Below are 26,637 nucleotides of genomic sequence, written 5' to 3'. Positions count from 1 at the left end.
TGGTTAAGTGGTCTTCTACCTAAAGAAACTCTTACCTTACTCCATTTTTTAATTAGACAATTTTTTTTTCGGAATTTCTACGCATGTCCACGATTCTAAGAATGCTGTGGTTGCAGTCATAAAACGCTTAAAAAAAGTCCACGTTGTGAAGGAAACTTCCTTTGCCATACGATAAATTTGTCGGAAAAGCCAAAATTTCAGGTAATCTTTTTTTTTTGCTTGGTTACAAAGAAATATTTGCTACGTCTCTACTCTCTAAAACATTACTCCACGAATCTGGGGTGGTGCGGATTTGAGGTAGAGAGTTCCTATACGGGTCCGAGATTATGGAGAGGAGGGTGATTCCGTCCATTTCTTCCTAATCGCCGTAAAAAAACGGCCCGGAAGATGCGGCGCATACACAAGGCTAGCGCGCTCCAATCGAACTCGTTGTAGAAAATAGCGCGACGGAACGCTCAAAGCCGCAGAGCAAGTCGAAGCTCTTCCGTGCCGTTTTTTACGGCAATTAGGACGAAATAGACGGAATCACCCTTCTCTCCATAATCTACGACTCCGTATAGGCATAACCCACCTGAAACCCACACCACCCCAGATTCGTGGGGTGACGCCTTCAAACCACATTCGCTCTAATTTAATCCATGTGAGAAATTTGTGGAGGCGGTCGACGAGGTATTGATACAATTATTCCATATTTCTAATTAACGTGGAAGATACCCATGTGATCAGAGGTTTTTCTAAGGTTAGTTGAGGTAAGAAAAAACGATCTCCTGAACAGACTAAGGTTAATTCAACTGCTGTACTGTGCACACCACATACAGTTCCTGAGTAGGTCACTCATGCTATCTCAAGTAAGCTCTAAATATGTAATATGTATTATAAATGCATTATGTACTGTACAAAATACAATGCATGTGTATTATATCACATATATGATAATCACTGGCAATTTTTTGACTCGCCTTTTTTTAAATTGGGGTTCGGATGGGATTTTACTGTTGCAGTAGATATCTGGAAGCTTGTGGGAACAATGTAAAAAATAAAAACGAAAGGAAAGTTAGGAGTTCAGAGAGACAAAAATTGCATATTATCAAAAGAAGGCGTTCAGATCGATAGAAGCTCAAAATTCTCTATGAGATCTCTTAGAAGAGGTGAATTATAGATGATCATACGTTAATCTCAGGATCAGGAATAAAAGTGAACTGTGTTAGTTGATCACAGGAAAAGAAACTGGCTATAATAAAAGTTAAAATAAGGTACAAGACTAATCATAGAATTCCTTAACTTTTTCGCTAAATTGCGGCAATTAATTAGGGTAATTAAGGTATAAGTAATCACTTCAAAGCATAAACCTATGTACAAAGCATTTTCTGATAGTATCAGACCTACTTGAAGAACCTGAACAACGTAACTGAATAACAGAACAGAGAAAAAAAGCATAACCCTTGAAGTTTCGGTCATCGGTCATATACAAGGCTCATTAAAGGCTAGAAAAAAAAATTAAACTAGCGCTCAACATAAATAGCTAGCGAGATAAGAAATTAACTATACATGAACTAGTTATATAAGCCAGAACAAATCTCTTGAAACTGAATAAAATTGCGAAAAAAATTATTGAAATAAAATGTGGACGCTGAATTTCACATTTCATCGTTGAAATAATCGAAGCTGTCGAACTAAAAGAAGGAGAATTAGAGAAAAATATGGAAGAATATTAATTTGCTTAAAATAATTGTTCATTCAGTAAACTTTTCCACAATATCTCCGCTTTTTAGAATGAAAAGATATGAGTCTTTGAAATCTGAAAGAATTAAACCGATAACCTCATAATTTTCGCTGAAAGTCTCCAGATTTTCCTCGTTATCCCAGTCAGCGATATCCGGTGTTCGGTTTGATCCTTCATTTTTTAAGATCTCTTCCAGAGGATTGTACTGAAATTGATTTTGCTTCGCTTGCTATCGTTTGTCATTGCAAGCACGAGATAAATCCCACATATAAAAAATCAATCTAGTGATTGGCATAATTGAAACGTATGTAATGTCTCAAATTATTCGGTCCGCCTAAATTATTGATTAATTCACCATGTGCTCTTGTATAACTGTAATGGAACCTTAGGTTTGTTAAGGAAACAGTCTGGATGTTTGAAACAAAGCCTTTACTAAAGCAAGGTGACAGCTGTTTTTTATATCGCTTGCATTCCCTTAAAGGGATCACTCCACGAATCTGGGGCGGTAGGGGTTTCAGGTGGGTCATGCCTATACGGGGTTGTAGATTATAGAGAGGCGGGAGATTCCGGGCATTTCTTCTTAATTGCCGTTGAAAAAAAACGGCCCGAAAGAACGGCGCGTGTACAAGGCTGGCGCGCTCAAATCGAACTCGTTGTAGAAGGTAGCGCCCACGGAACGCTAAAAGCCGTATTTTCCGGGCTATTAGGAGGAAATGGACGGTATATCCCTCCTCCCCATAATCTACGACCCCATAATCCACCTGAAACCCGCACCACGCCAAGTTCATGGGTTGATGCCTTTAAATATTTTTTTCGAAGACTAAGAAATAGCAATTCTCTACATTTTTTGTATTTCTTATTTCTGTGACTAAACCGTGTAGCGCAAAAAAATCTCATCTAAGTAATATAGAGTTTGTAGGGAAAAAGTACAACGACAATCAATTCTTTTTTGCCAAGGAAATGAGTTCTAAAATCAAAAATTTCTAGAGTTTTCTGGGTTCTACATATAAACGTACAGTGTACTATCAAATTCTTTCGTAAGAAAACCAAAATCCGTTTTAATTTTTTGATTTTTCTTTTTATTTCAATCCTAAAACTTCAACAATACAAGCTCTGTGAAGATGGAGATGTACCATAAGGCTAGCCAGGATCGTACCTTAAGCGCTAGAACATCGGAAAAATTGACAGATTTGAAGAAAACGTGCTCTTGAAACTCATCGAACGTGCATAGTCGTTTGCTCAGAGAAGGGGCTAACATCTGTAGAAGCGTGTAGAAGCGTGATCGTAATATGTGAAGTACGGCGGAGCCAAAATAATAAATGTAAAAAAAAACTCACTTGATCGAACAGATTGCCCAATTCACTGCAACATTCCATTGGTGTACTATAATCCACAAATCTGAAAATAGCTGCCGTTTCTTTTTTGATTTCTACGAATTGTAGTTATTAAATTGACACATTAATGACAAAATATGAGTGAAATAAAGGATAAGGAGTAAAGAGTAAGGTGTCTGGCGTTATCCAATCCGCTTGGGATCCGCCTCCACGTTTACTTCGATTCAGAAACGTTTGAGGTTCACGATGGTGTAACTGACCTATAAAGTGACTTGAGGGGCTAACCATTTTCTCAGGTCAGTATTTTATTCTTTCAGACAAGACCAGTTACCAATTTGGTGACCTCGGAGGGATGAAAGGTTTGGTGAGCATCAGGACGGATCCGAACCTCCGAACGATTGTGCATCTCTAAGAATCTCTAACCGCTACACCACACCCGCCCTATGAGTGAAATAGTGAGTCAAATTTTTTCTTAGCGCCACGAGAAGCAATGTGATAGTTCGTCACGCTGTAGAATAAAAATACAACTTTTTTCAACACAACAAGATTGTTTATCAAATTTTTTGTAGTGATAATGCGCTGCAATTCCTTGCTCAATGCAATATGCAGGATATAATAATGTGATGAGTTTGTAAAAGAAGAAAATTGTAATTAATCACATTGTGGCGGAAATAAATAATAAACCCATAAATACGCATTGATATATAGAAAATTAAATAAATCAAATAAATTTTATTAATTTATCGTTTTTTTCCAGAAAATTCAAGAAGTGCGCCTGTTTCTGTGGCGTGAAAAAATGTGAAAAACATAGATTGGTCTCAATGTGTTGATGACTTTTATAAGGCCACTGATTGAAAGTTACCTAAGATGACTGTGATGAGTTGCGTTTGCATTCGGATATGGATATCTTCCCGTCCCCAATATGTGAAGTACAACGGCAAGAGACCACCAGTCCACCGAATGTGAATACGGTTTCTCGGATGCGACATCCGGAGCCATATACTGCAAAAAAAAGAAAGGACTAGGAAGTAGGAAAAAAGCGATTATAAAAAAGTGCATACTTGGCAATTAGACTAAGTGGAATAACATAGTTGAAATAGGAAAAAGTTACTAGATTTCATCTGATGGAGCCTAACATATACATATCTTTTTCTACGCCAATTTTAATCGATTACCTATGCCCATTTTAATTTCATTTAATTTATTCTAACAATTATCTAGACGATTAGGTTTTAGAGACCGGAAGATTTAATGGAATGTTTCAAATGATTGTGGCGATATCAGCAAGCAAATCACTTTATTCTAAGATGAGAATCTATTTACTTTTCGGGATTCACGCACATCTCAGAGAGTTAGCGTATCATTCCACGAATCTGAGGTGCTGCGGATTTCAATTGGAGTATCTGTATACGGAGTCGTAGATTATGGAGACGGGGTGGCACCGCTCATCTCTCCCTGCATCACTGCAAACAGCCGCCTCCTGAATGCTGTATTTTACGACGCCATCTATTGCAACGCTCCACCCCTTGCGCCGCCTCCGCCCTGCGATTCGTCGAAAATCAATTCGGACTGCCCCGATAGGCAGTAAAGGACGCTAAGCGTGCAATCGTGGCGCGCTGCAATAGAAGGCATCGTGCAAAACAGCATTCAGGGGCCAGCTGGTTGCAGTGATCCAGGGAGAGATGAGCGTAATCATCCCGGTCTCCATAATCTACGACCCCGTATGTGGATACCCCACCTGAAATCCGTACAACCCCAGATTCGTGGTATGCTGCCTTTAAACCATTATCACCTGTTTGGAAAAAGTAATTGTTCACCTGTAAAGTTCCACAAATTGTGCTTGTACAATCACCGTTCTTCAACAACTTTGACAGTCCAAAATCTGCTACACGCACATGTCCCAATGAATCCAGAACTATGTTTTCCATCTTCAGATCTCGATAAATTACTCCGTTATCATGTAGAAATCCTTTAAAATGCCAAATTTATTTAACCACGGAAATAGTTTAATTTTTAATTGAATTAATCAACAAATAATTATAATAATTTTTCTATTTCATTTTAATGTAATATTTTTGCTTTCGAAAACATTCAACCAAGTTGATGCGACGTGTACGCGCCTACACCGGCAAATCAAGGCAAATCGTGGAAAGATGGTGTAGCTTTGCTCGGGTGATACGCTTCAGGACTACCAGTCTACTCTACTTTTCCAGTTCACACCTCATCGGTGTGCGTCGGTTGAAAGAATTTGGTAATCGCTCTAGTTTGTGATGGTAAGACCACGCACCCAGTGCTATGCCGAGCTCTGCGCCATAAATTCGAATCGCACGTTGTGGCAGCGTTCCATGATCTCGCCATAATCCAAACATGTCGCCAATACCACCAACGGGATACTATAAAAGTATAGTATAGGGAACAACAACGAACAAAAAAACATATAAACAATAAAAACAGAAGTAAAAAAACGTGAAAAAATATCTTCAACATTATTTAAAACTCGAAAATCATTTATAAAATATTTAAAACGTAATATAAAAATGTGAACAGTATGAAAGACTATAAAGTATTGAGATATAGTGTACCTATTATACATAGAGAAATACATTTGTGGTACAAAATACAGCATAAAAAACTAGACTAAAGAAAATAAACATAAAAACAATAATAACATAAAAATGAATGATATACAGTTATATTTTTAAAAATTGTAAACAATATAAAAACTACTTATTTTTAAAAATTGTAAACAATATAAAAACTACTTCCGAGAAAAAAGTAGTAGAAATAGTATAATATAAATATATATATTATAAATATACAATATAATATATAGTAATGTAGTAAAAAAAAAGTAGAATAAAGAAAGTTAGGACATAAATAGTAGCAAAGTAAAAAAAAAAATGTAAAATCAATTATATTTAAGAAAGTATAAAATATTTAAAGAATATGAAGAACTTCTATAAAGAAAACATATAAACAAAAACAACATAAAAAAATAAATTCTTCAGCAATGTTTAAAAAGTAACATATAAAAATATGAAAAGAACAAAAAAAACTACCATGGAGAAATAGGTGGATGAAATATATTATTTGAAAAAAAAAACTAGACTGAGGGACATATGAACAAAAACAACAAAAAATAAATAATGTCTAATAATATAAAAAAAGTCAGGTTATGTAAACAATATAAGGAACTACCATAGAGAAATAAAAAGTAGAAATACAGTACAAAAACTAGAATAAAAAAAAACAAAGTAATATAACAAAGTATAAGAAGGAAAGTAAAAAATTAAAAAGAAACAATAACATCTAAAAAAATATGTAATATGTAAACAATATAAAGAAGTACTTTAGAGAAACAAGTGGATGACTCCGTGAGTTTGAGGGGAAAATGTCTAACCTGCAGAACGGAGAACAGTTTAGACCGACTTTGCCATGCAGCATAGAGACGAACGATGAATATATGTGGAGGGAGTACCATCTGAAAAGAAAAGTAACAATAATTTCCCTTTATCTCTTTCATGTCAGGTTTTTCATTCTTCTATTTTTTTAATTTCAAAGAAGAAGTAGGACATTATTTTTACAAGGATTGGCGGGAAAATATTAGTGAAAACTAATTTTTTTCCCAGTGGCTGACCTGTACTGCAACCTCTCGCCTCACTTGTTGAACGGCATTTTTTCCAAGTACTAACGATTTCTGTTGCACTTTTAGCGCGTAGATTCCTCGAGTGTTGTTTTTCGTAACAGCTCGATAAACACGGCCGAATGAACCGTAACCGATTTCGTTCAAGATCTGAATGGATCAATAAATGGTAGCAGCGAAAAGGAACATAGCAACGATTTTTTTCTCAAGTAAGATAAATGTTGATTAAGTATTATATTACTGTTGATTATCTAGACGCAAAATTACCACGAAGGAAAGCTGGAAAGGTAGGAAAAAGAAAGGGTTGAAAAAAACAAAAAAATTACTGGTCGGATATTTTATATTAATTTTTCCCTACACTTTCAGGGAACACATCACAAGATTTCACACGAGCATTCAATGTCCTCTTCTTGTATTCCTAAGAAAAAGCAAATTTAGTAGAGTGTTAGCATTTCCATTTGTATTTGCTATTTAACACTTACCAAAAAACTATTTTCCTTTATGGGACTCCGTGAGGGGAATTCGGGGAGAAACAAAGCCTCTAGCCATGGTACAGGATATTCTTTACGTTGGAGGCTGGCACAACTCTCTAAAATAAGATATGAGGGATTTTTGAAAAGCAAATGTGACAGACGCGATGGCCTTCAAAACACTACATAGTCGCATAACTTGGCAGCAAAGCTACTATACATAAAATGATGAATGACTGATGACAGTTAAATACTTTTGATACAAGCTCAATATGATTTGAAAGAAGCATAACACGAAATTGAGGGCTTTGAGATCCCTCCACGAAAAGATACAGATAGACGTATCCATAGGTCACAAGATTGGGGCCCTTGAAGGGGTAATCGGGGCAGGCGAATGGGACCATGGATACAAGCCCGCAGGGTTCGGAGGGGCTGGGCCGTTATGTGGTGGCTAGCCCAGCGCGAGCGTTTCCGGATCCGGGCAGTCGTACTCGGGTGCTACCCACCGATGCTTTCCGCTCCTCTTTTATTTTATGTAGTTCACAACTTTCATTGTGATTACGCTCATCTCCACCTACAGTAATCCAAAAAAGGCAGGTGTCGTGCCCAGCAAGACTTTCTCAGCCAGCCGGCACCCGTTCTCAAGCGGCACGCTGGAAACATTGCCACCGGCAATGTATTGATGCCATCTGCTACCATTATCGGCAACCATGTCTGCCGCATCTACGGCGGGGTGTCCAGGGCTCTGAACTACATCCACCATCCAACTGGGAACCGAGAAATGCAACCACTAAGCCACGTGATGGGACCGCATTGATCCACTTTTTAACGTCGTATATTTTATTATTGCCATGTACTGTCGACCATGTATATGACCACTTGTACCACAGCGCATCCATAAGCCACAAGACTGGGGAGGGGTAAGATCAGGGCCCGCCCCGAAGCCCCCAAAAGGGGGATCAGGGCAGGCAGAAGGGGCCATGGATACGAGCCCGCAGCGTTCGGCGGGGCTGGGCCGCTCTGTGGTGGCTAGCCCAGGGCGAGCCTTTCCGGATCCGGACAGTCGTCTTCGGGTCCTGCTCCTCTTCGGAGCGGACCCGAGGTACGACAGCAACCTTGTTTCTATTGATTCGATAACGATGCAACTTGTTACGTGTTAGAACGCAAGCAATTGCGCCGTCCTCGAACGTCCATAATCCATAATCCAACTAATATAAGTCAAATGAGCAGCTTAAGCTCTTCAACCTGCACTAGCGCAGAGACGCTACCATCTCGTAATAAGTAGCATCGTTATTAACACCGATGCAGCCAAGGCTGGTGGACATGGTGTGATCAAGCTCACACTCGTAAACTACCCCTGTCGCCCCTACTTATTGTTGGAAAGATGTTGAGTACGGTAATTTGCTCGGATACTCTACATTTTCTACAATTTGTAACCAACAATTCCCCAATAATTCTTTACTTGGACGTCTTTAAAGATCTTGTGGTGGTCATCTGAAGTAGACCTCAATTTTTCAGCGAAAAAAAAGTAGCAAAGGAAAGTAAAAACGTATGCCTCACCCTAATATTTGCCTTCTTCAAAAATTAGGCAATGACAAAAGATACGTAAACGTGCATAACATACATAAAAACATATTAATTATGTAATCATAAAAACATACGAAAACTATCAACGGATGCAGTCTCCTTGTTCGAATCATTTTCCGTTTGAAGTCCGTCAAGCGATCGGCATCGGTCTCTCATCAATTCTTTGCGTCGCAACTCTGAAAAGTAGAAGAACATAAGAAAAAGGAGAACACTTGGACTTATTTGCTCTGCGTTGAGTGATCTGTATGATACCAAGTATGATTTAAAAAAAAAAACTTACGTAGAGTTTATCTCTCCTTAATACATGGTAAGGATATGCTTTTACTAGACAATAAAATTAATCAAAACAATTCAAACGTGTCTTCGAACCTCAGGATACTTCTGCCTGTGTTTTCTGATATTTTCTGGGATATTGATGGAAAAAAATTAATCTAAAGGTTTCTTGGGTTTGTCACAAAACTATCGTCAAATTGCTTGAGGTAAAAGTATTCATGTCATGGCATTAGTCTAAGTTAAAAAGAAATGAGTAACACTTCTGAGGAACAGGTTTCACTTCCTTGTTACTTCGTTTTTAATTTTTAATTTAATTCTATTTAGTTTCCTATTAAGTCAATTTAATTTTTTAGAGACACCATTTTTTTATAAAAATGTTTATGTTTGTAAATTGTTCGACATTTAATGAGAAATACCATAGTTCAGTGGCGAAGTTGAGAATGGAACGGATGCTCAGCGACATTTGAACTATTCACATCTTACCTTCATTTTTAAATAACCTTAGGTTATTTAACATACCTAAGGATGTCCGGCTCTATTAAAGAAAACAATTATTGAAACCTTAGGATAATGTACTACATTATTATTATAAACATATACTTTTTAAATGAATAAATACTTATGTATATATTTTAATATATAACTTCTTGTGGACTTTGCTTTAGGCATGTGTGTTCTTAGTACATCCTCATTTATTGGCCTTAATGTAAATTGTAATAAGCGATTGGACATCTGCGAAGCGGAATCGGAGGCGTCTAACCCTAACCGGAGTAAGAGCGAAGGAACAATGGTGGAGTTATGGTAAAGAGGAATGTACTGTACTACAGCACGTCTTGAGTCTCTAGGAGCTTTACTAAATGAAATGGAGAATAGTGATATCCATAAAAAAGAAAATTGAATGGACATGCATATGCTCCATACCAATACAACGTTCGTTCTACTCGGCTATTACTCAAATTAATTACTTCAAAAAGGGGAGTAAGAAGATAAAAAATATATTATATCACATTCTACATTACTTAGAATTGTAGTATATTGTACATTGTAGTATATTAGATTAGAATTGTAGTATATTAGATTTTACATTACTTCAGTTGGCTATTATTCAATTTTTTTCTACTACTGCTTTGAGCTTTAAATAAAGCTCTGAGCGTTTTTTTCAAATGCTTCTATTTCCCTTATGTTCTCATATTCCTTTCTCTTATCCACAAAACGCTTTATTACTCGTGTGGGAAGAGAAACCATCCTTCGAAAGATTCTTTGGTACGCTTGGGTAAAAATTTCAAATTCTTAACTACGCTCTGCAGTTCACAGTTTCAGGATGATAAATTCGAAGAAATAAAGGACGTCAAAATATGAATAGATAAATAATGAAATAAATACAAATATAAATAAAAATTATATGGAAAAAACACTGAAGAACTATACATGATCAGGGTTTTCACGTCTAGTTACGAGTTCAGTTAGAATTATGTAGTTAACTTAGTTAGATCCTGTACCTAGATGATTGTTAAAAATCCAAGAAAATATGAGGATGCAAAGTTGGCTTAGACTCCTGAAAATGCAATCATGAATATGTACGCATTTAGTGGAACATCACCAAACCCTCTCAAATCCTTTTCTCAAACATTTCGACAAATTTCAACCTCAGCTTATAGCTGTAGCTTCGTGTAAACAGAAACATAAACAATTAAACGTCATATAAACATTAAGTGGATTTATAGATGGATTAAAATCAGACGATCACCAATGACTTTTACAAGTTATCAAAGCAACCAAATCTCTTCTATTGTAATTTTTGAGTTTTCATCCAGTAAGCTACTCAAAATATATATAGAAAAATACAAATATATAAAAATAATATTGCGTCGCGTCACTTCGTTTGGATTTAATTAGTACCGTTTGTACGTAATTTTGCGTGATTTTTTATTTAAGACAGTGTCGGATTTCAGCTAAACAGAAGGAACATGCTGATTTTAATTTATTTGCTCACATGGTCATTCAATTCAGAAACAGAGCTGTATGTGGAAAAGGTTCTCAATGGTCATTGGAGATATTAGAAATAAATAATATAATAATGAATAGTAAATAATAAACAACCAATAATAAACAAAAAAATAATAATAAAATAATAAATAATATAATAAAATAATAAATAATATAAATAAATAATGATAAATAAATACAATAATAAATAATATAATAGAATAGCAAAAAATAAAATAATAAGAAATAAATAATAGTGTAATAATAAACACAATAATAATAATAATAGAAGAAAGAAATAGAAAATGAAAAAGTGATATGTTGAAAGTAAGAGAAAAAATGACGATGATGTAATTTTCGATGTAACTAGCTTTTGATATGTAAATGCCCGTGAACTTAGAGCTCTCTTTCCTCGTTATTTTGAAATATTTCTTAATTTTTCGAAATGTATAGAAATATGTATACAGAGTATCTAAAGTAAACAACCGAAGAGTTGCAAGTTAGTTCCAATTTTAACACTTTTATTACGAGTAATATGATTGCAAGACTACAATTTTGACTGGTTTCCATCCAAACTAAGAAAAAAAAATGTGTCACTGCCAGTCACTGCGAACTTCTTTGAAGGAAAAACCGACCGGTATTAATATTAATGCATCAAATTAAATTCTTAATGTACATGTTCTGTTGCGCAAAAAAAACGCACACACAGAAAAAACGTAAAATTGAGCAATACTGTTGAAAATAATAAAAATAAAATCATAATTTTGTAAAAGACAACAGGAATGCCATATGTTCTTAGTTCGTTGAGTAGTAAGAACACAAGAACACCTCAAATTAGAGGTTCGAGTTTATCATAAACTAGTCCGATTTTAAGTCTGACCCCATTGAGCTTGAATGGCTCTTCTCCTTTTTTCCCTTAAAGGCATCACCCTACGAATCTGAGGTGGTACGGATTTCACGTGGAATATTCGTTTACGGGATCGTAGATTGTGGGGAGGGGGGAGGAGGTGTTTCCATTCATTTCTTCCTAATTGCCGTAAAAAACGGCCCGGAAAATACGGCTTCGGGCGTTCCAGCGCACTATTTTCTACAACGAGTTCGATTGGAGCGCGCCAGCCTTGTGCATGCACCGCAACTTCCGGACCGTTCTTACGCCAATTAGCAACAAATGGACGGAATCACCCTCCTCTCCATAATCTACTATCATGTATAAGAATACTCCACCTAAAATCCATACCACCTCAGATTCGTGAGGTGATGTCTTTAATGAATTAATGAATAATGATGAATTCTTGATGATTTCTTAATGAAATGAGTTGAATCGACAAAATTTCAAAATCTACGCTTCTGTCAACTACGTGCTACAACTGCTAACGTACAGTGTACCCAATTTGTAGAAAGTATTTTTTCAAATTGTCCGTTTTTTCTGCATTCTCGAGGGAGAAAACCGGTTCGAAAAAACCACATGAAAAAGATTTTGTAGAAAACAAAAAATTTCGATCGTTTTCAAACTTCCCTTCTTCTTATTTGTCCTCACAAGAGCAAAGTTTCATCGAACTTGCCTTCAATATCGAAAGATTTATGTGTGTACACAGTGTTCGTTTGCTATTTCGATTAGTGCCCGCTTTCATTGTTCGGATGATCGTTTAAATGAAAGCAAACAATGAGGAAAACGTTGGAAGCTGGCACTAATCCTTACAAAAATTTCCTACGCTACTGATATTCCAATAAAAATGTTAGAAATTAATTTAAAATCAATTGAGAATAAAATGTCTTCTGTTAATAAATCCGCTTGGGATGCACCACATCGTTCACTTCAGAAGGTAAGGAGATTCGATTAAGAATTTAGGAACTTACGAACGTGTAACTAGATTATACAATGACTTGCCGGGGCTAGCCAATGTGTCAAATCAGTGTTTTTATTCCTGCAGGCAAGACTGTTACTAATTTAGGACCGCAAAAGGATAAAAAGCTGGGTGGATGCTATAGGAGTTTTGAACCGTCGACCGTGCGCCCGCAACGGACCCCTTGCCGACTACGCTACGCCCGCCCAGCTCAAAAACTAATTTAACAAGGTAAATTTCAAGTTGGTGAAAAATTCGAGGGAACATATTCACATTCGCCATTTGAGAGATGCATTTTACATGGGTAGGCTCGCCAACACTTAAATAATACCATCTATTACGCATTTTCCTAATTGGGTAAAGTGTAATTGGGAGAAGAGGGAGGAAAGGCACCCAATCGTTCTCTTATTCACGGAACTGATTATCCAAGTAATTCGGAGCTCTTAAATCTGAGCATTTGTCTTAGAGGATCTATGCAATAGAGGCTAACGCTACTAAAAGCAAAAAAGAATACAGAGCTTTTAGAATAAAAAGAACACGGTTGAATGTCCCCCAACTTCACCTTTCCGCTCTGAGTTGTCTTTTTCAACGAAAGAGGGAAATGGGCAAGAAAGAGAGTGGTCAAGATTCCCTCGGTCAAGAACGAATAGGGCGGAGAACCTTAAGGTATGAATAGTGTTATTCGTTCTGGAATATCTTTAAAGGTACTACTTTAAATCTTTCTCTGTTTATAACAAGAACATGCTACAGGAAGACAGAGTCTTTTACTTCAGCGTTTGAGCCATGTAATAGCTGAAACCGCTTTTTTGCTTGAAGGCAGCATACCACAAATCTGACAGGGTAAAGAAATCCGCGGGAAAAGCTTGAGATGGAGATACAGATTGCAGGATCCGGGGTGGTTCCGCTTATCTCTCACTAATTGTCGTTAAAAAAAGACGGCGTGGGAACCGCTTTAGTTCCTACGAGGTACTCTAGAACGCTCCTGTATATCCGAACGATCCTGTAGGCATCGCTGACCTTCGTCCGCATAGCACATGGATGCAGCCAGTCACTACTTATGTCGTAGGAATCCTCCACACCGGCTTTTATGACGACTAGAGAGTGTTGAGCGGATCCACCTCGGATATCGCATGCTACTACTCCACCTCAAGCTTTTTCTGTGGATTCCTTCACCACGTCAGATTCCTGGTATGCTACTTTTAAATGTCACTATTTCTCAAGGTTTCCCCAGAAATAGCAGCGAAAACGCAGTAAAAGTTTAAAATTACTATTGTAGTCGATGTGATCTGGAAAGAAGTACCTTTTTGATCTGATTGAAGTCCCGCTCCTTCTTGCCCGTAACTGCTGGCGGTTTGAAAGGTGTCATCTCGACCTCTTGACGCTTGAATGAATCCCATAACCCTGATTGTAGTCATAACGAACTCAAATATTTGTGGAATCGCTTTTTAGGAGAAGTTGAGTGCTCACTCATTTTTCAACTTCCGTTTTCTTGAACCAGTTGAGCGCCCCGGTAGAGCGTCATCATCGAATCGTGCCCTTTTCGGCTGATGTACGTCAATCTCCTTAACAAAACGTTAGTTCTCGAATTACGGCTGCATTAGTTTCATCAAAAAAGAAAGAAAGAGTGAAATCTAGGGAAATGAAAAGAATGCTCAAAGGCGATTTACATTCGTCACCTTTTTGCATTATGATTTGCTGAAATAAATACGAATAAACAAGAATTCGTAATCGTTGAGTTTTTAGAACGTGTGTTAGCCTATACAATGACTTGTGGGGTCCAGCCGAAGATCAGCTCAGTGTTTTTACGTTCTCAGACAGTCTGGTACTAGTCTATCGACCCCGGAGGGATGAGTAGCTTGGTTGACGCTGAGGCGACTTCGAACCGTCGACTTTGCGGGCGGCCACAGCGGATCTCTAACCGAGTGCACTATGTATGTACACGAGCTCACTTCAAGGAATTTTTCTTTCTTTATTTACTTCAGAAAAAAGTTCTCATTCAGTGCAAAATCTGAAATTTAAGTAGGATGATAAATGAGATGGCACAGATTCCTGCACCATGATGAAAACATGAATGTAGGAAATCCTCGAATTCGAATCATCTGCATGGTTTAGTGGATCGCACAAGGTATTCTCTTCACTAAACTCCTCATCGTTCTATAATTTATTCATAGGGCAGGTCCACTCGTATAAGTATTGCAACTTGTATATTATTTTATACAGAACAGAATTTTTACTCTAGAATCCAAAAGCGTTAAAATTAGTCCTCACAAACTAGCAAAATATTAGGTTGAGTCATAAATAACTTCCATTTTTACTTCGTACATTTATTTTCCAACAGCATAAAAAAATAAGGAAAAAATTGGTTGTGATCTATTGCGCTTCTCTGGTAACTATTTCGTTGTTTGACATAGATTTTGTTCCAATATTTACTTCAAAATATCGTAATTGAGGTTTGAATGCTCCTCTCACCGCTTGGTTCCCCTTTCAAGATCACCCTTCAAGAACCTTCAAAATCAGATTCAGGTCTTCTGAACGGAATTTGAAGAGCCAATTTCTAATCGCCCGATCGGTTGTCACTTTTTCACCGTACACATATTTTTTGAGCCGTGGCAGCAGCACTGTTATCTTATTTAAATTCCCAAAGTATCAAGTAAAGTGGATGTATTTTTTGATTCTTAAATCTTAGAAAGCGAACAAAAATCTTGAACAAAATGTGCACAAAACTAAACTGCTGTCTAAAGACTAAGCGACGTCGCCCAGTATGGCTACGAAGCGATAACAAAACTCCTTTGTTCGGATAACCCATTGTATGCGTGAACAGTAACAATAGGTAGCATTTAGTTAACCGGAATTAATTTATGACTCAACCTAATAATTATATGATGCCTTCTTCCCAACCATCTCGTTTTTTCAAACATTTTCAAGTTTTTAATTCTATTATTTCTGGTATTTTATAATGCAGCATTGGTACCTTAGCCTACTACCATAAAGTATAGTGGAAATCCTTGAAACTCCGACATCTTTTCGAGCGACCTTCCCGCTGACTTTTTTTCACCCTCACAAAATACCCTTTTTCACTTGAGATGGGCTATATATAACTCTGTGCTATTCTGTTGATCAAAATCTCTGAAAGTGTAAAAATTGGTGATTAATGACTAGCGGCATGAAGCAGTTATTTCTTCCTTATCGCCATGGACAATCTCTTTGACAACGACCAGATTTAAGAAAAAAAATCACCTCATCAGCATGGCGTTTTCTAGTCTGTAGATTTCCCATTCGTGATCATCGACAACACTTCCTTCTTTTAAAGACGATTACTCGCCCATAGCTGAAACAGAAACTATCAAATTAATGGAAAAGTAACGAAAAAATCTATCGAAAAAATTTGAAACAAGCAAGGATAATATTTACAAACTGTGTTGACAAACAATTCCAACTACAACTACAAGACCTATGTTCCGCACCGGAGCTGAGATGAAAAAAGACGGTTGAAAATAAAATCATAGATAACGGCTGCAACACTCAGAGAGAAGGATGCGAGTGTGAAAGAAGTCAGAGTGCATAATATTTGTGGATTTTGACGAAATATTCCCAACTAAGTGAGTAGGCCGGTGTGGTATAGCGGTTAGAGGTTCCGCTTCCTGCACGATCGATCGGATGTTCGATGCCGCCCTAGTGCTCACCAAGCCTTTCATCCCTCAGGAGGTCGATAAATTGGTACCAGACTTGTCTGGGAGGATAAAAACACCGGCTTGGCACATCGGCTAGCCACCGCCAGAAACTTTATCATTTAACTTTATCCCTCTAAATGAGTATCGGAACACGCTCTTGGTAAAAGGTAGCGCACCACCAAATTTTCGATATTCTAATCATCGCTAGAGTAGAGAGTTGGTAAGGTTGCAAGTACGAGAGAAATCGCTTTCAGTTCCGTCCAGGAATTCAGAATCAGGTCGTAGCTTAATGTGTTTTTGTCTCCACACGTCGAGGCAACACATGTAAATGTACATATAACGAATGACAGAATGTGGAAAATCGGCAACACACGCGCGACTGTACGAGCGTTACAGTTTCTGCTGCGGAAGTTAGACGAGGATGTAGTTTCACGTGTTCTTCGGCCTAGTAACCTGGATCGTTTGGCAACCGGGATCACATGAGGCTTTTTTTAGAATTTTTCCAGATAGGGAATTGAGCGTGATCCCTTTTACACTTCTGCACTAAATATCTACTCCTGTCTTCTCTACTGCGGAAGTTCCAGCAACAAAAATTTCGTGATACGCTGCCTTCGATTTATCGAGATGAATTAAAAACAAAAAAACTGTGATCATAAATCGGATCTTGTTACACAAGGAAAACTTTCATAAGAGAGAAAAGAAGTTCGATTTTGACTTATTATGGATTATTAAGTAACCGGAAAGATTATAATGCAGAAATAGCGTGCAACAGTGGCAAAAATAATCTCTAATAATATATTATTGAATAATGTTTATTCCATAAATTATATAATGATTTATTGTTTTACATTAGCTCATGACAAAGAGTCGAGGACTACATAGAGACGCTAAGATTTTCAAACTTCGTAAAAAAAATATATTCACAAAAGCTTTTGACAAAACGCTCTCGTAGAATCCTAGGAGTTTTGAACTTCATATTTGTCAGGAACGATACCCAACTACAACTATAATTTCTACTGAAATCCCATTAAATCTGTAATTGAGTTTGGTGTAGAGAGTGATAGATGTAGTTCATTAAGGGGGAAATTATGTAACATACATAGTGTTCAGTCCCACAAAAATTCAACATCGCTCCACGTTTCAAAATTTCTTTCTGGAGGTAAAAAATCCCCGAAAGGTAGATATTTATAGAAGCAAAGCCATTTTCCCGTGAACGTTTCGCTGATTTTGTTGATTTTTGAATAGCGGTACTAACTTTCTAGAATTTTTTTTTTGTTTTTTCTGTCAATTTCGATAGTAAAGTGGTTCATTCTTTTGACGAGAATGGAAGAATGGTCACATGTAGAAGAGTATCACAAGAGGAAAAAAGAATTCGAAAAAAAAGGTGAGATTAGAACAAAAAAACAGATTCGGTCAAGCGTACATATTATGTGTTCCTAGCGCATGTGAATCGTCATTTTGTTTACGCACAACATTCATCCGGTGGTTATCCAATAAACACGTGATCGAGACAGATTTTTTTCTAGAATGAGTTCGCTTGTTTGTAAATATTTTAAGATGAAAAATCCAGGAGTTTTTTTCCCCTCTTAAGAGCTTTAAATAGTCAATGAAAGCAAGTGGACAACAGATTGATGACAGATGTTTAAGCAGTTTCTTACTGGGCGTGTGCAGTCGGAGCGTATCGATCCGCCTCCAAACGCACTAGAAGACGAAACGAATGCGTTTCCTGAGAATGAGCAGATTTCATCAAAAATTATCTCAGCATTCGTCATATTTCTTTTTCCAAGAGAACCACAAAAATATCTTCTTTTATTTTTTAACACGACGAATTCTTTCGCAGCCCTATTTCACACTAAACATTGAATAGTAGTATTAATCTTAAGTGGTAAAAATAAAATTATTTATGTGGATGATAGAGCTAGAGATTAAAACTTATGTATTGCTAAAAACACAACATAATCCAAAAAAAAACTGAAAAAAAACATACATAAACATAAATTTTAGTTCAAATTTTGGTTGAACTGATTTAAACAATCGATTTCACTTAAAGTGTCATAAATTCAGAGAAGTACCGCAAAGGACACAGTGTATCCTAATCAATTCCTCTGCTAGAGTATTGAATTGCGAATTTTGAATTCTGAACTATCCGCAAGGTTGTCTGGATAATTCGCGCAACTTGTACTGCTTCAGATTCTTGTAAACATAAGGTTTGATCTTCATTTGTTTCTTGATTTGATTTCTCCAAAATGTTCAGGGTTCCAGTCATCATTAAGCACAACAAATGCTGCCTTTCGTTTCCGAACATTCACATTTTGCATGGAAAGAGCCTTCATTCAATAGAATGTTTTGAAAAAAAAAACAATTTAAACAACAAAAAAAAAACAAAACAAGCATAAAACACTGACTTGATCATCGGCTAGCTCGAGCAAGTCATTGTATAGGCCGGTTACACGCTCGTAAACCTCAAGCTATTCTGAATTTAAGTGAACGTGGTGGCGGATCCCAAGCGGATTGATTAACGCCAGACACTATCTTTTATCCTTTGACTAATCGTCACAGTGTCCAGGGAATGTGCAATATTTTGAGTTTACCTATTAAAAATAAAGAATGGAAAGACTAAAGGATGACGTTAACTGATTCGTTTGAAATGAACCAGTACATCTGACTCCAACTAAGGATAGTTTCAAGTTTATGAACGCGTATGCTGCCTTACAATGACTCGTGTGGACTGGCCAATGTGTTAGGTTAGTGTTTTTATCCTCTTAGACAAGTCCGGTACCTATTTATCGATTCCGGAGAGATTATTTTTGGATTCCGTGTGTTTTCGAGCCATCGACTGAACAGCCATAAGAACACCTCTTACCGACTACGTTATAATCGCCGCAATGAATATACCCTGAGAAAAAATAGGAAAACAAAAAGAACGTCTGAAAATGGCAGTTTTTGGACGACTTGGACTTATACGTTTGGGAAATGAACAGCACAAAACGAAGAAGAGAGACCTAAGAAGCGACGAAACGTCAACCAGTTTCCCAAATCACATTCTTGTCGTCGTTTCCTTCATCTAAAGTTGTCATTTCGTGCATTCTTCAACGAATCTTGTTCTGTTCAGTTTTTAGAAGTTCTCAGGAGAAGAAAATGAACATTTGTCTTTTGCTGAAGGAAGAAACGTCTTGAAAAATAGGCAACTGACAACACTGAATGAGCTATTGTGAAATAGTAGCGCCAGATGAGTTTGGATTCTTACTGCCAGTTCACTTCGACCGATTTGTTGGGAATTGAATCCTCTATTCACTGGTGAAGCATGATACCATCATTGTAAACTGTTTATCATAGAATTTTACAAAGTATATAAGCTCTGAGACGGTAGGGTTGGCAGTGTTAGTCGTAATAGTTCCATACCAAGTTGTCGGTGAGTTCGTGGAGCCCCGACCATCACGTCTGGATCACTTCGACAATCTCCTCAAAGGCCCTTGGATTCCAATGGTGATCCTACTCCAGTGAGGCGGCGAAGCACATCATTCCTACAAGCGTAAAGGCGTGAGCCAGTTTCTCCTCCCACTTTGAAAAACGCTTGGCTAATAAAATGTGATGACGATTATGCATCAGGGCTAACAGTAAGAATATCAAATGTTTTAGATAATGTTGATGTCATTTCATTGAAAAAAACAACTTGTAAAAGTGTATTAATTGCACGATTTCAGAGAAAAAAAAAAGGAATTTTTAACCATTTGAATGTAAATCTCGGAACGAATCAACATGATGCGTTAGATGTCTCGTGGATTATCGCAGAACTACGCGATGAAATGACCCAATTTGATGTGTACGATGTGGGCCAATCAGAAGATTGGGACCTTGTGACGTCGCGGGAAGAAGGATATGAAAGCGGCAACGTTGAGCGGAAATGCGAGCTCCACAAGGATACAATCACAGAAGAGATGCTTGAATACTTCTTGCCGCGCGCACATACTTTTCGCCTCATCTCGTGGACTCTCGCAGCGTCAGCGTCAGCGTCGAAATCATTCTCATAATTTCCACCAAAGGATACGTTTAAAAAAGGCGCATGCAACGAGACAGCTAAGCAAGTTTATTTAACTCCGTAACAGCAAACTCTTGGTCCCATTCTTTGCTGTGACGGTGTGAATTTCGTAGACGGTAGGAGCGTCAACGGTTGTCCACAACATAGAATATCGATCGCATTCTTGCGTATCCCAATACCTCCATAGCCTGTTGGTTTTGCCTACCATAATTTACCACCTTACTCATGAAATGGGCAACTTAACTTTCTTATTGTCGGTGATAATCCGGATTGATTCCCAGCTGATAACATTACATTTTCACTCTCTATAGCAATCTGAACGGTTTCCAGATCAAACTAGACACGTTTCAAATCAAGCCATCCACTTACTTCCTTGACCTGAAACATACATTTTGTTGCTGGAAACTCAAATATATTTACGAATCACAATGTGGCGAGTGGTACGTCCTAACACAGCTACCTTCACTCCGCTCCCTGCACCATCGATGGGAGATTCCAATTTGCTCTTGTGCTCACCAAGCCTTTCATCATCGTTTTCTGTGACCGATTCAGAAGGCTGAGCAAGATGTTGGTGTTTTCCATGTGTCATCCGCCGGTACAACATATCCACTTTCGAGTAAAGTTCCTCGTTAAACCAGAAGTAGCCTAACAGTCGTCAGCAGCAGGTTTCGCTCTATATTGTCAAGCCTCTCCATCACCGTTGACGACGCTGCCCAAGTCCCTATCTATTCTGTGCATCATCATAACGTGAATTGCGCATAAGTAAACTAGCAGCCTGATTTCGTTGGCGATAGGGATCGACCAAAGATACGTGGTCAAGAAGATGAATATCGGGTGGGCTTTAGGCGTCTTTGCTGAGTATCTCGAAGCTGGCCTTGTTTTTCAGCATAGAACGCAAGTAACAGAAGTCATCGACGAGTTCAATAAGTTCTTTTCGTCAGTGATTCCCGTTGAGGGTTTCGAATAAAATCACATCTGGTTGGATTTGTTATGACCGATTCGTAATTATAGGCTGCCACCAATTTCAATACAAGTTCAACAACATGTTGCAACTTTGCTTATGCTAGAAAAATAAAATAAATGCAAATATTACTACTTCGTCGGCGTACTCGACATCAACCAAGAGACATCCAGACGGCTCTCAAACAACACTACTCAACAGTTCTTTACATGATATTATCGACGGTAGATTTCAACAAAGTCCCAGCACAGCATTTGTCTCACACCATCTTCAACTTCGGATGCTAAATTACATTCTGATGTTGAATCCACAGCAGTTGTTCTATTAACGTTGTTAGTGGAATCCCATCGACGCAAAGTGCATTGCGAAAACGGCTTTGAAGAGCAGAGCTGAAAGCTTCCTCGAAGTCCAGGAGAGCTTACCTCATTTATATACCACACTCTGCTTGCAATGAACACAATCATCGATCAATCAAGGATGTAGATTTCTCCACCGGTTCTTTCGGCGTTTTTCGGCTTTGGTCGGATCCCATAAAGAGCGTTGGCGCAACAGCAGGACAACTACCAGGTAAAAACTTCTGCTGATAATGATGTGGTCAATTTCATTACGGTGCTCTTCACGTCTCTTCTCACATGACTCTCATGTCCTGCGTACAGAACAGAACTTCTGCAATTGCGAGTTTCCTCTCTCAATTCTCTCTGGGTTCTCAAATTGAGAACTTGGAGAGCCTCTTTCCCTATTCATTCTATTGTACTGTGGGTTCCGATGTGAAGCTTCTCAGGCGTTCTTTGGGAACAATTTTGGAGTTGAAATCACCAACTAGGGGCTTGTAAAAGGTGTGATGTCCTCTGTAGAACTTCTCTGGTACCATATGAAAATCTTCGACTTCTTATAATATTGCTATTTGATCGTAAGCGGCAAAGAAAGTCAAAGCCGGCGGTCGACCACATTTTCTCATCCGTAAACGTGCAATTTGGGTCGTAAGTTGTTCGAAAGAATCTATCTTGGAAGAAATCTTTGCCATATTCGTGTTGACGAGGACACCAACTCCCCTACTGTCACCCTGATCACCTTGACTCCCTTTGGTTTTCGAAGTGGTTGAGCGGGCGCCAGTAATTCTTCCATTTGTCCCAATCGCTTGCCAGAGTAGCCCAGTGGCTCCTCCTTTTGCGTGGGGCACGAAGAGCATCATAATTTTCTTTGAAGGACCTCGTGAAGAAATCTGACCATCGGTAGTGCGCTTAATATCGCGGGAACCCAGTCGCTCACGGCTCTTATCCAACGGTTGTCGTTAAAGCGCATCACATGTCCGGTCCACCTTATTTTACTTTCCTTGGCAAACGCGGCGTCTCTAATCTTCCGTCGCTGACGTGGGAGAGAACTTCGGATTGCGTCCCTCAATTGCGTGAAACGGGATACTCCTAGCATCACTCTCTCAATTGCGCGGTCAATGACGCTCGTTTTCTTCCTGCTTGCGAAATGACCAGGTTTCCGAAGCATAGGTCAAAGCAGGAAGGACGGTGGTGTTGAAGAGGTGAGCACGGAGCCGGGTGTTCCTCGTCTTCTTCACTACATCCTCAATGCTCTTGTACGCTCCCCAAGCCGCTCGTCTCTTCCTGCCCAGCTCGGGGTTCAAGTCGTCCATCATGTTCAATTCCCGACCCATATAAACGTAGCTGGTGCATTCGGATATGTTCTGTTGAGCGTGAATGGGGCATCCGAGACCCATCCGTTTCCCATGAACATCGTGTTTTGTAGATTCAGCTGAAGACCGATGCATCCACATCTTTCGTCGAATTCGGTCAGCACTCGTTCCGCTTGGCTGATGCTAGGTGTTATCAATACGATGTCATCAGCAAAGCGCAAATGCTGTAGCTGGCGGCCATCCACCTTCACTCCCATGTCGTCTCATTCCAACATTCGCATTGCGTTCTCGAGGGTGGCTGTGAATATTTTGGGTGAGATTCTCTCTCGGACACCCTCTCGGACATTTCTCTTCACGTGAATGATGATATTCTTGTAGAATGGCGCAATTCCGGTCGTGAAGTTACTGTCCAAGGCTTCCACGACGTCCGATCTCCCTTTTTATACAACACGGTCTTGTTAGACTTCCACTGCTTAGGAACCTTGCAAGGGCGTGAGTTCTTGGTTCCCTGCGGCTCGTGCTGCTCCACGCTGGCGTATCAGCTCAAGAGTTTCAAGAGGCAAGCGTCTCTTGGTGGTTTTAAAACCCTCAGCCTTCGCGCAGTCGTGAAGGTGTTCAACGAGCCGGTCATATTCCCCGTCGATGTCGTCCATTGCGGAATCTTGCCAAAAGCCGGCTAGCGTAGCGAAGAGATCCCAGTTAATGATAGTTCTGGGATTTCCCTCTCTGAACTTGGCGGCTCTCTCCTCTCTCCTTGTGAAGGAAAATCTTCCTCGAAGGAGGCGATGGTCCGATCCGATAGATCTTCGGTACAACAGCAACGTCCGTCAGGCAGAACCTTTTATTGACGATGATGTGGTCTATTTCATTACGGTACTCTCCACCGGGTGACTCCCACGTCCAGCGTAGCAAAGAGGGCTTCAGGAATTGCGAGTTCCCATGGATGGTCTTAGTCGTCATGATGAACTCGGAGAGTCTGTCCCCCTGTTCATTCCATTGCATTGTAGGCAGTGAGTCCCGATGTGAAGTTCCTCAGGCGTTCTTCTTGGGCCAACTTTAGCGTCGAAATCGCCATGACATGAATCGACATGATCGTTATGACCTTGTAGAAAGCATGATCTTCTCGGTAGAACTTCTCCAGGTCCATATTGAAAGCTTCGACTTCTTCTTCTTCGTGGCTTGATGTTGGAGCGTAAGCGACGAAGATTGTCAAAGCTGGTGTTGGACCACATCTTCTCATCCGCAGACGTCCGTTGAGAGGGTGAGGTCGTATCGTCTCTGTCAGTCCGATGACGTGATATTTACTACTACTAATTGGTCTTCTTGGCACATTATCAGATCTTCCATGGTCGCTTCGGATGCAAGCGTACGTTACAAGTGCAGATCGTCATCCTAGTCCTTTTCCGTTTCGGTAGTTTATATGACTCCTGCAACCCCGTCCTTCCTGGCACTACCATACCAGGCTTTCCTCAGGAATCAGGAGACTCTTTTCTATTACTGTGACATGCAAAAAAATTTCAAAACCCATGGGCAGGTTGCAAGCTTCTAATCTCATGAGTTTTTGAGCTCTTTCAACTTCCGTTCTCCAGGAGTGGACATGTGGAGCCTATTTGTTGGAGGCGACTCAAAACCGCCTCGCTTGCACCTCTCAGTCACTTAATTGCTGGCTTTTTGCCGAACCGACATGCGAGAACATGATACAAGGATGTCATGAGTCATTCCTGGCTCAGCAGAGGCAGGGAGTCCACCCCTTGAATCCCTCGTCTCTGGGCAGGCACAAGGTCGCTTTTGGTCCGCGATTAGCCCCCTATCCTCCAACTGCGGACTCGCCACGTAGCATCGCGACTGACCGGCTGTGATCTCTCTAGTGAGGAAGATGCGTGGTCCCCTACTGTCACATGTTCCTAATGACAGTTCCTTTGCTTCATGGACGGCATTCGGGATGACATCGCCTCGTCTTGGCCAGTCTGGTGACACCGTACTTAATTTTTCCAGCTTCCACCAGTAAATGTTCCGATGCAAGCCTACGTGCCTTTGTAAGTACAGATAGTCATCCTAATCCATTTCCGTTCCGGTAGTTTAGACGACTCGTGTGTCTTGTGAGTATTTTTAGAGCCCATGGATAGGTTGCAGAGTTCTAGACCTAAAAATTTTGTGGAAGAACGTTCCCTTGTTTATATCCATCTGCGGGGAGGCCAGCGCGTTTGTAAAGAGATTGTTTGTTACCTTCCTTATCAGTAATGTTTTCACGCTGACTAACTTTTAACAATCTTTACACCTTCTTTTGATCACAATATGTGTTTTTATAAGCTTAAAAGAGTCACTGAGTTGATATGAGTTATATATATTCTGAAGTAGCACTGAGAAGAACTTCCTTGCCAATTTATTTGAAAGGAAGGCATTCTGATATTTACTTTCGCAGTACTCTAAAAGTTTGGAAACGATTTTCCGTACATGAGCAGGCAGTGTTGGTCTCACACTGAAAGATTTGAAGAGTTGCAAAACAAAAAGATTACATTTCTGCTTATGACTAGACGTGCTTCTGATGCGAGTCATAGTGACAATCTTGAGAGGCTATGAGAAAAGCTATTCAACAAGCTAGATATAAAGAAAAGTTACCTCTAAATTGCCCAATAGTCATTTTCGATTCCATCCTTCAATGGTAATTGCGTGTCTTCTACACCTTAAGTTCCACTTGCTTGCTTACATTTGCCGCATTGTCTCCTATAAGAATGAAGAACATGTGATCAACCTGCACTAATCTACCAGTAGAAATCTGTCTGCTGTAAACAATTGTGTCTACTCTGATGGTAGCGCTAACTGCATCGGTTTGCCTGAAATCAAATTACAAAGTTCCACTCCTCTAGGGGCAGCGTTAGAGGTGAGGTGAAAATGACCTGAATTCTGATTCACTTTGGCAGACGGCTGCCATCTACACATAGCCCTCACCTGCTGCAAACGAACAGAGATGAGTAGAACAGAGATGTGTCCCACCACGACTGGAACAACTAGTTCAACTCTGCGTGCCCAAATCTGCAATACAATCCTGAAAAGGGCGTACGAAACAGCTTTATGTGATCCCGTTATCCTAACGATGCAACTTAGACCAGAAGTAACTCCGTCATCATGCATTTTTTGCGACGATCTCAGTTGCAAGGCGCCAGCACGCTTCTCATCCAGGTACGAGCGGTCAAATGTCAATGGTGCCTCTTCTTCACCTCATTCAAGTGAAACCAAGGACTAGGCTAATGAGGGTACCGTTTTTTATGGCGACTAGGGAAAGATGAGCGGAATCACCTTAGGTTCCGCAACCCACTATTCAAGCTCTAGCATTCTACGGGTTCTACTCTACGGGTTCTTCAGCACGTCAAAATCGTTTTACACTGTCTTTAAAGGAATGAATACAAAACATTTTGGCCTCAGACACTTTGGCAAATTATAGTAAGTAACATTCGATGATC

General features: G+C 39.2%; 4 protein-coding genes across 8 annotated transcripts; all 4 read right to left on the bottom strand.

Annotated features, from left to right (window-relative positions):
• Positions 1 to 1,637: 1,637 nt before the first annotated feature.
• Positions 1,638 to 16,136, bottom strand: RB195_008995 (uncharacterized protein; the record flags this gene model as incomplete). Of its 5 annotated transcripts, XM_064195778.1 has the most annotated exons (15): positions 1,638 to 1,673; positions 1,821 to 1,928; positions 2,880 to 2,981; positions 3,061 to 3,121; positions 3,920 to 4,059; positions 4,875 to 5,026; positions 5,345 to 5,450; positions 6,458 to 6,538; positions 6,695 to 6,850; positions 7,059 to 7,118; positions 7,183 to 7,289; positions 8,832 to 8,933; positions 14,161 to 14,261; positions 14,328 to 14,422; positions 16,098 to 16,136. In XM_064195778.1, the coding sequence occupies 15 exons, from the start codon at positions 16,134 to 16,136 to the stop codon at positions 1,638 to 1,640; spliced, it is 1,446 nt and encodes a 481-aa protein (XP_064046923.1). The 5 variants fall into 5 exon arrangements, with proteins under 5 accessions (XP_064046923.1, XP_064046927.1, XP_064046924.1 ...); XM_064195781.1 differs by lacking the exons at positions 1,638 to 1,673; positions 1,821 to 1,928; positions 2,880 to 2,981; positions 3,061 to 3,121 and adding exons at positions 3,483 to 3,498; positions 4,119 to 4,130 and having other exon boundaries at positions 7,095 to 7,118; XM_064195779.1 differs by lacking the exons at positions 1,638 to 1,673; positions 1,821 to 1,928; positions 2,880 to 2,981; positions 3,061 to 3,121 and adding an exon at positions 3,483 to 3,498 and having other exon boundaries at positions 7,095 to 7,118.
• Positions 16,137 to 22,978: 6,842 nt separating this feature from the next.
• Positions 22,979 to 23,311, bottom strand: RB195_008994 (uncharacterized protein; the record flags this gene model as incomplete). The annotated part of the gene is made up of 1 exon (XM_064195777.1): positions 22,979 to 23,311. The coding sequence occupies one exon, from the start codon at positions 23,309 to 23,311 to the stop codon at positions 22,979 to 22,981; it is 333 nt and encodes a 110-aa protein (XP_064046922.1).
• Positions 22,979 to 23,829, bottom strand: RB195_008993 (uncharacterized protein; the record flags this gene model as incomplete). Its single annotated transcript, XM_064195776.1, has 2 exons — positions 22,979 to 23,295; positions 23,658 to 23,829. The coding sequence occupies 2 exons, from the start codon at positions 23,827 to 23,829 to the stop codon at positions 22,979 to 22,981; spliced, it is 489 nt and encodes a 162-aa protein (XP_064046921.1).
• Positions 23,830 to 24,164: 335 nt separating this feature from the next.
• On the bottom strand, positions 24,165 to 24,416 carry RB195_008992 (uncharacterized protein; the record flags this gene model as incomplete). Its single annotated transcript, XM_064195775.1, has 1 exon — positions 24,165 to 24,416. One exon carries the CDS (start codon positions 24,414 to 24,416, stop codon positions 24,165 to 24,167), a length of 252 nt encoding a protein of 83 aa, XP_064046920.1.
• Between the last annotated feature and the right edge of the window lie 2,221 nt (positions 24,417 to 26,637).

This window comes from Necator americanus, chromosome III (assembly GCF_031761385.1).
Source record: "Necator americanus strain Aroian chromosome III, whole genome shotgun sequence".
In the NCBI taxonomy this organism is placed as follows: Eukaryota; Metazoa; Nematoda; class Chromadorea; order Rhabditida; family Ancylostomatidae; genus Necator; species Necator americanus.
This window is presented reverse-complemented; position numbering and strand designations above follow the sequence as displayed.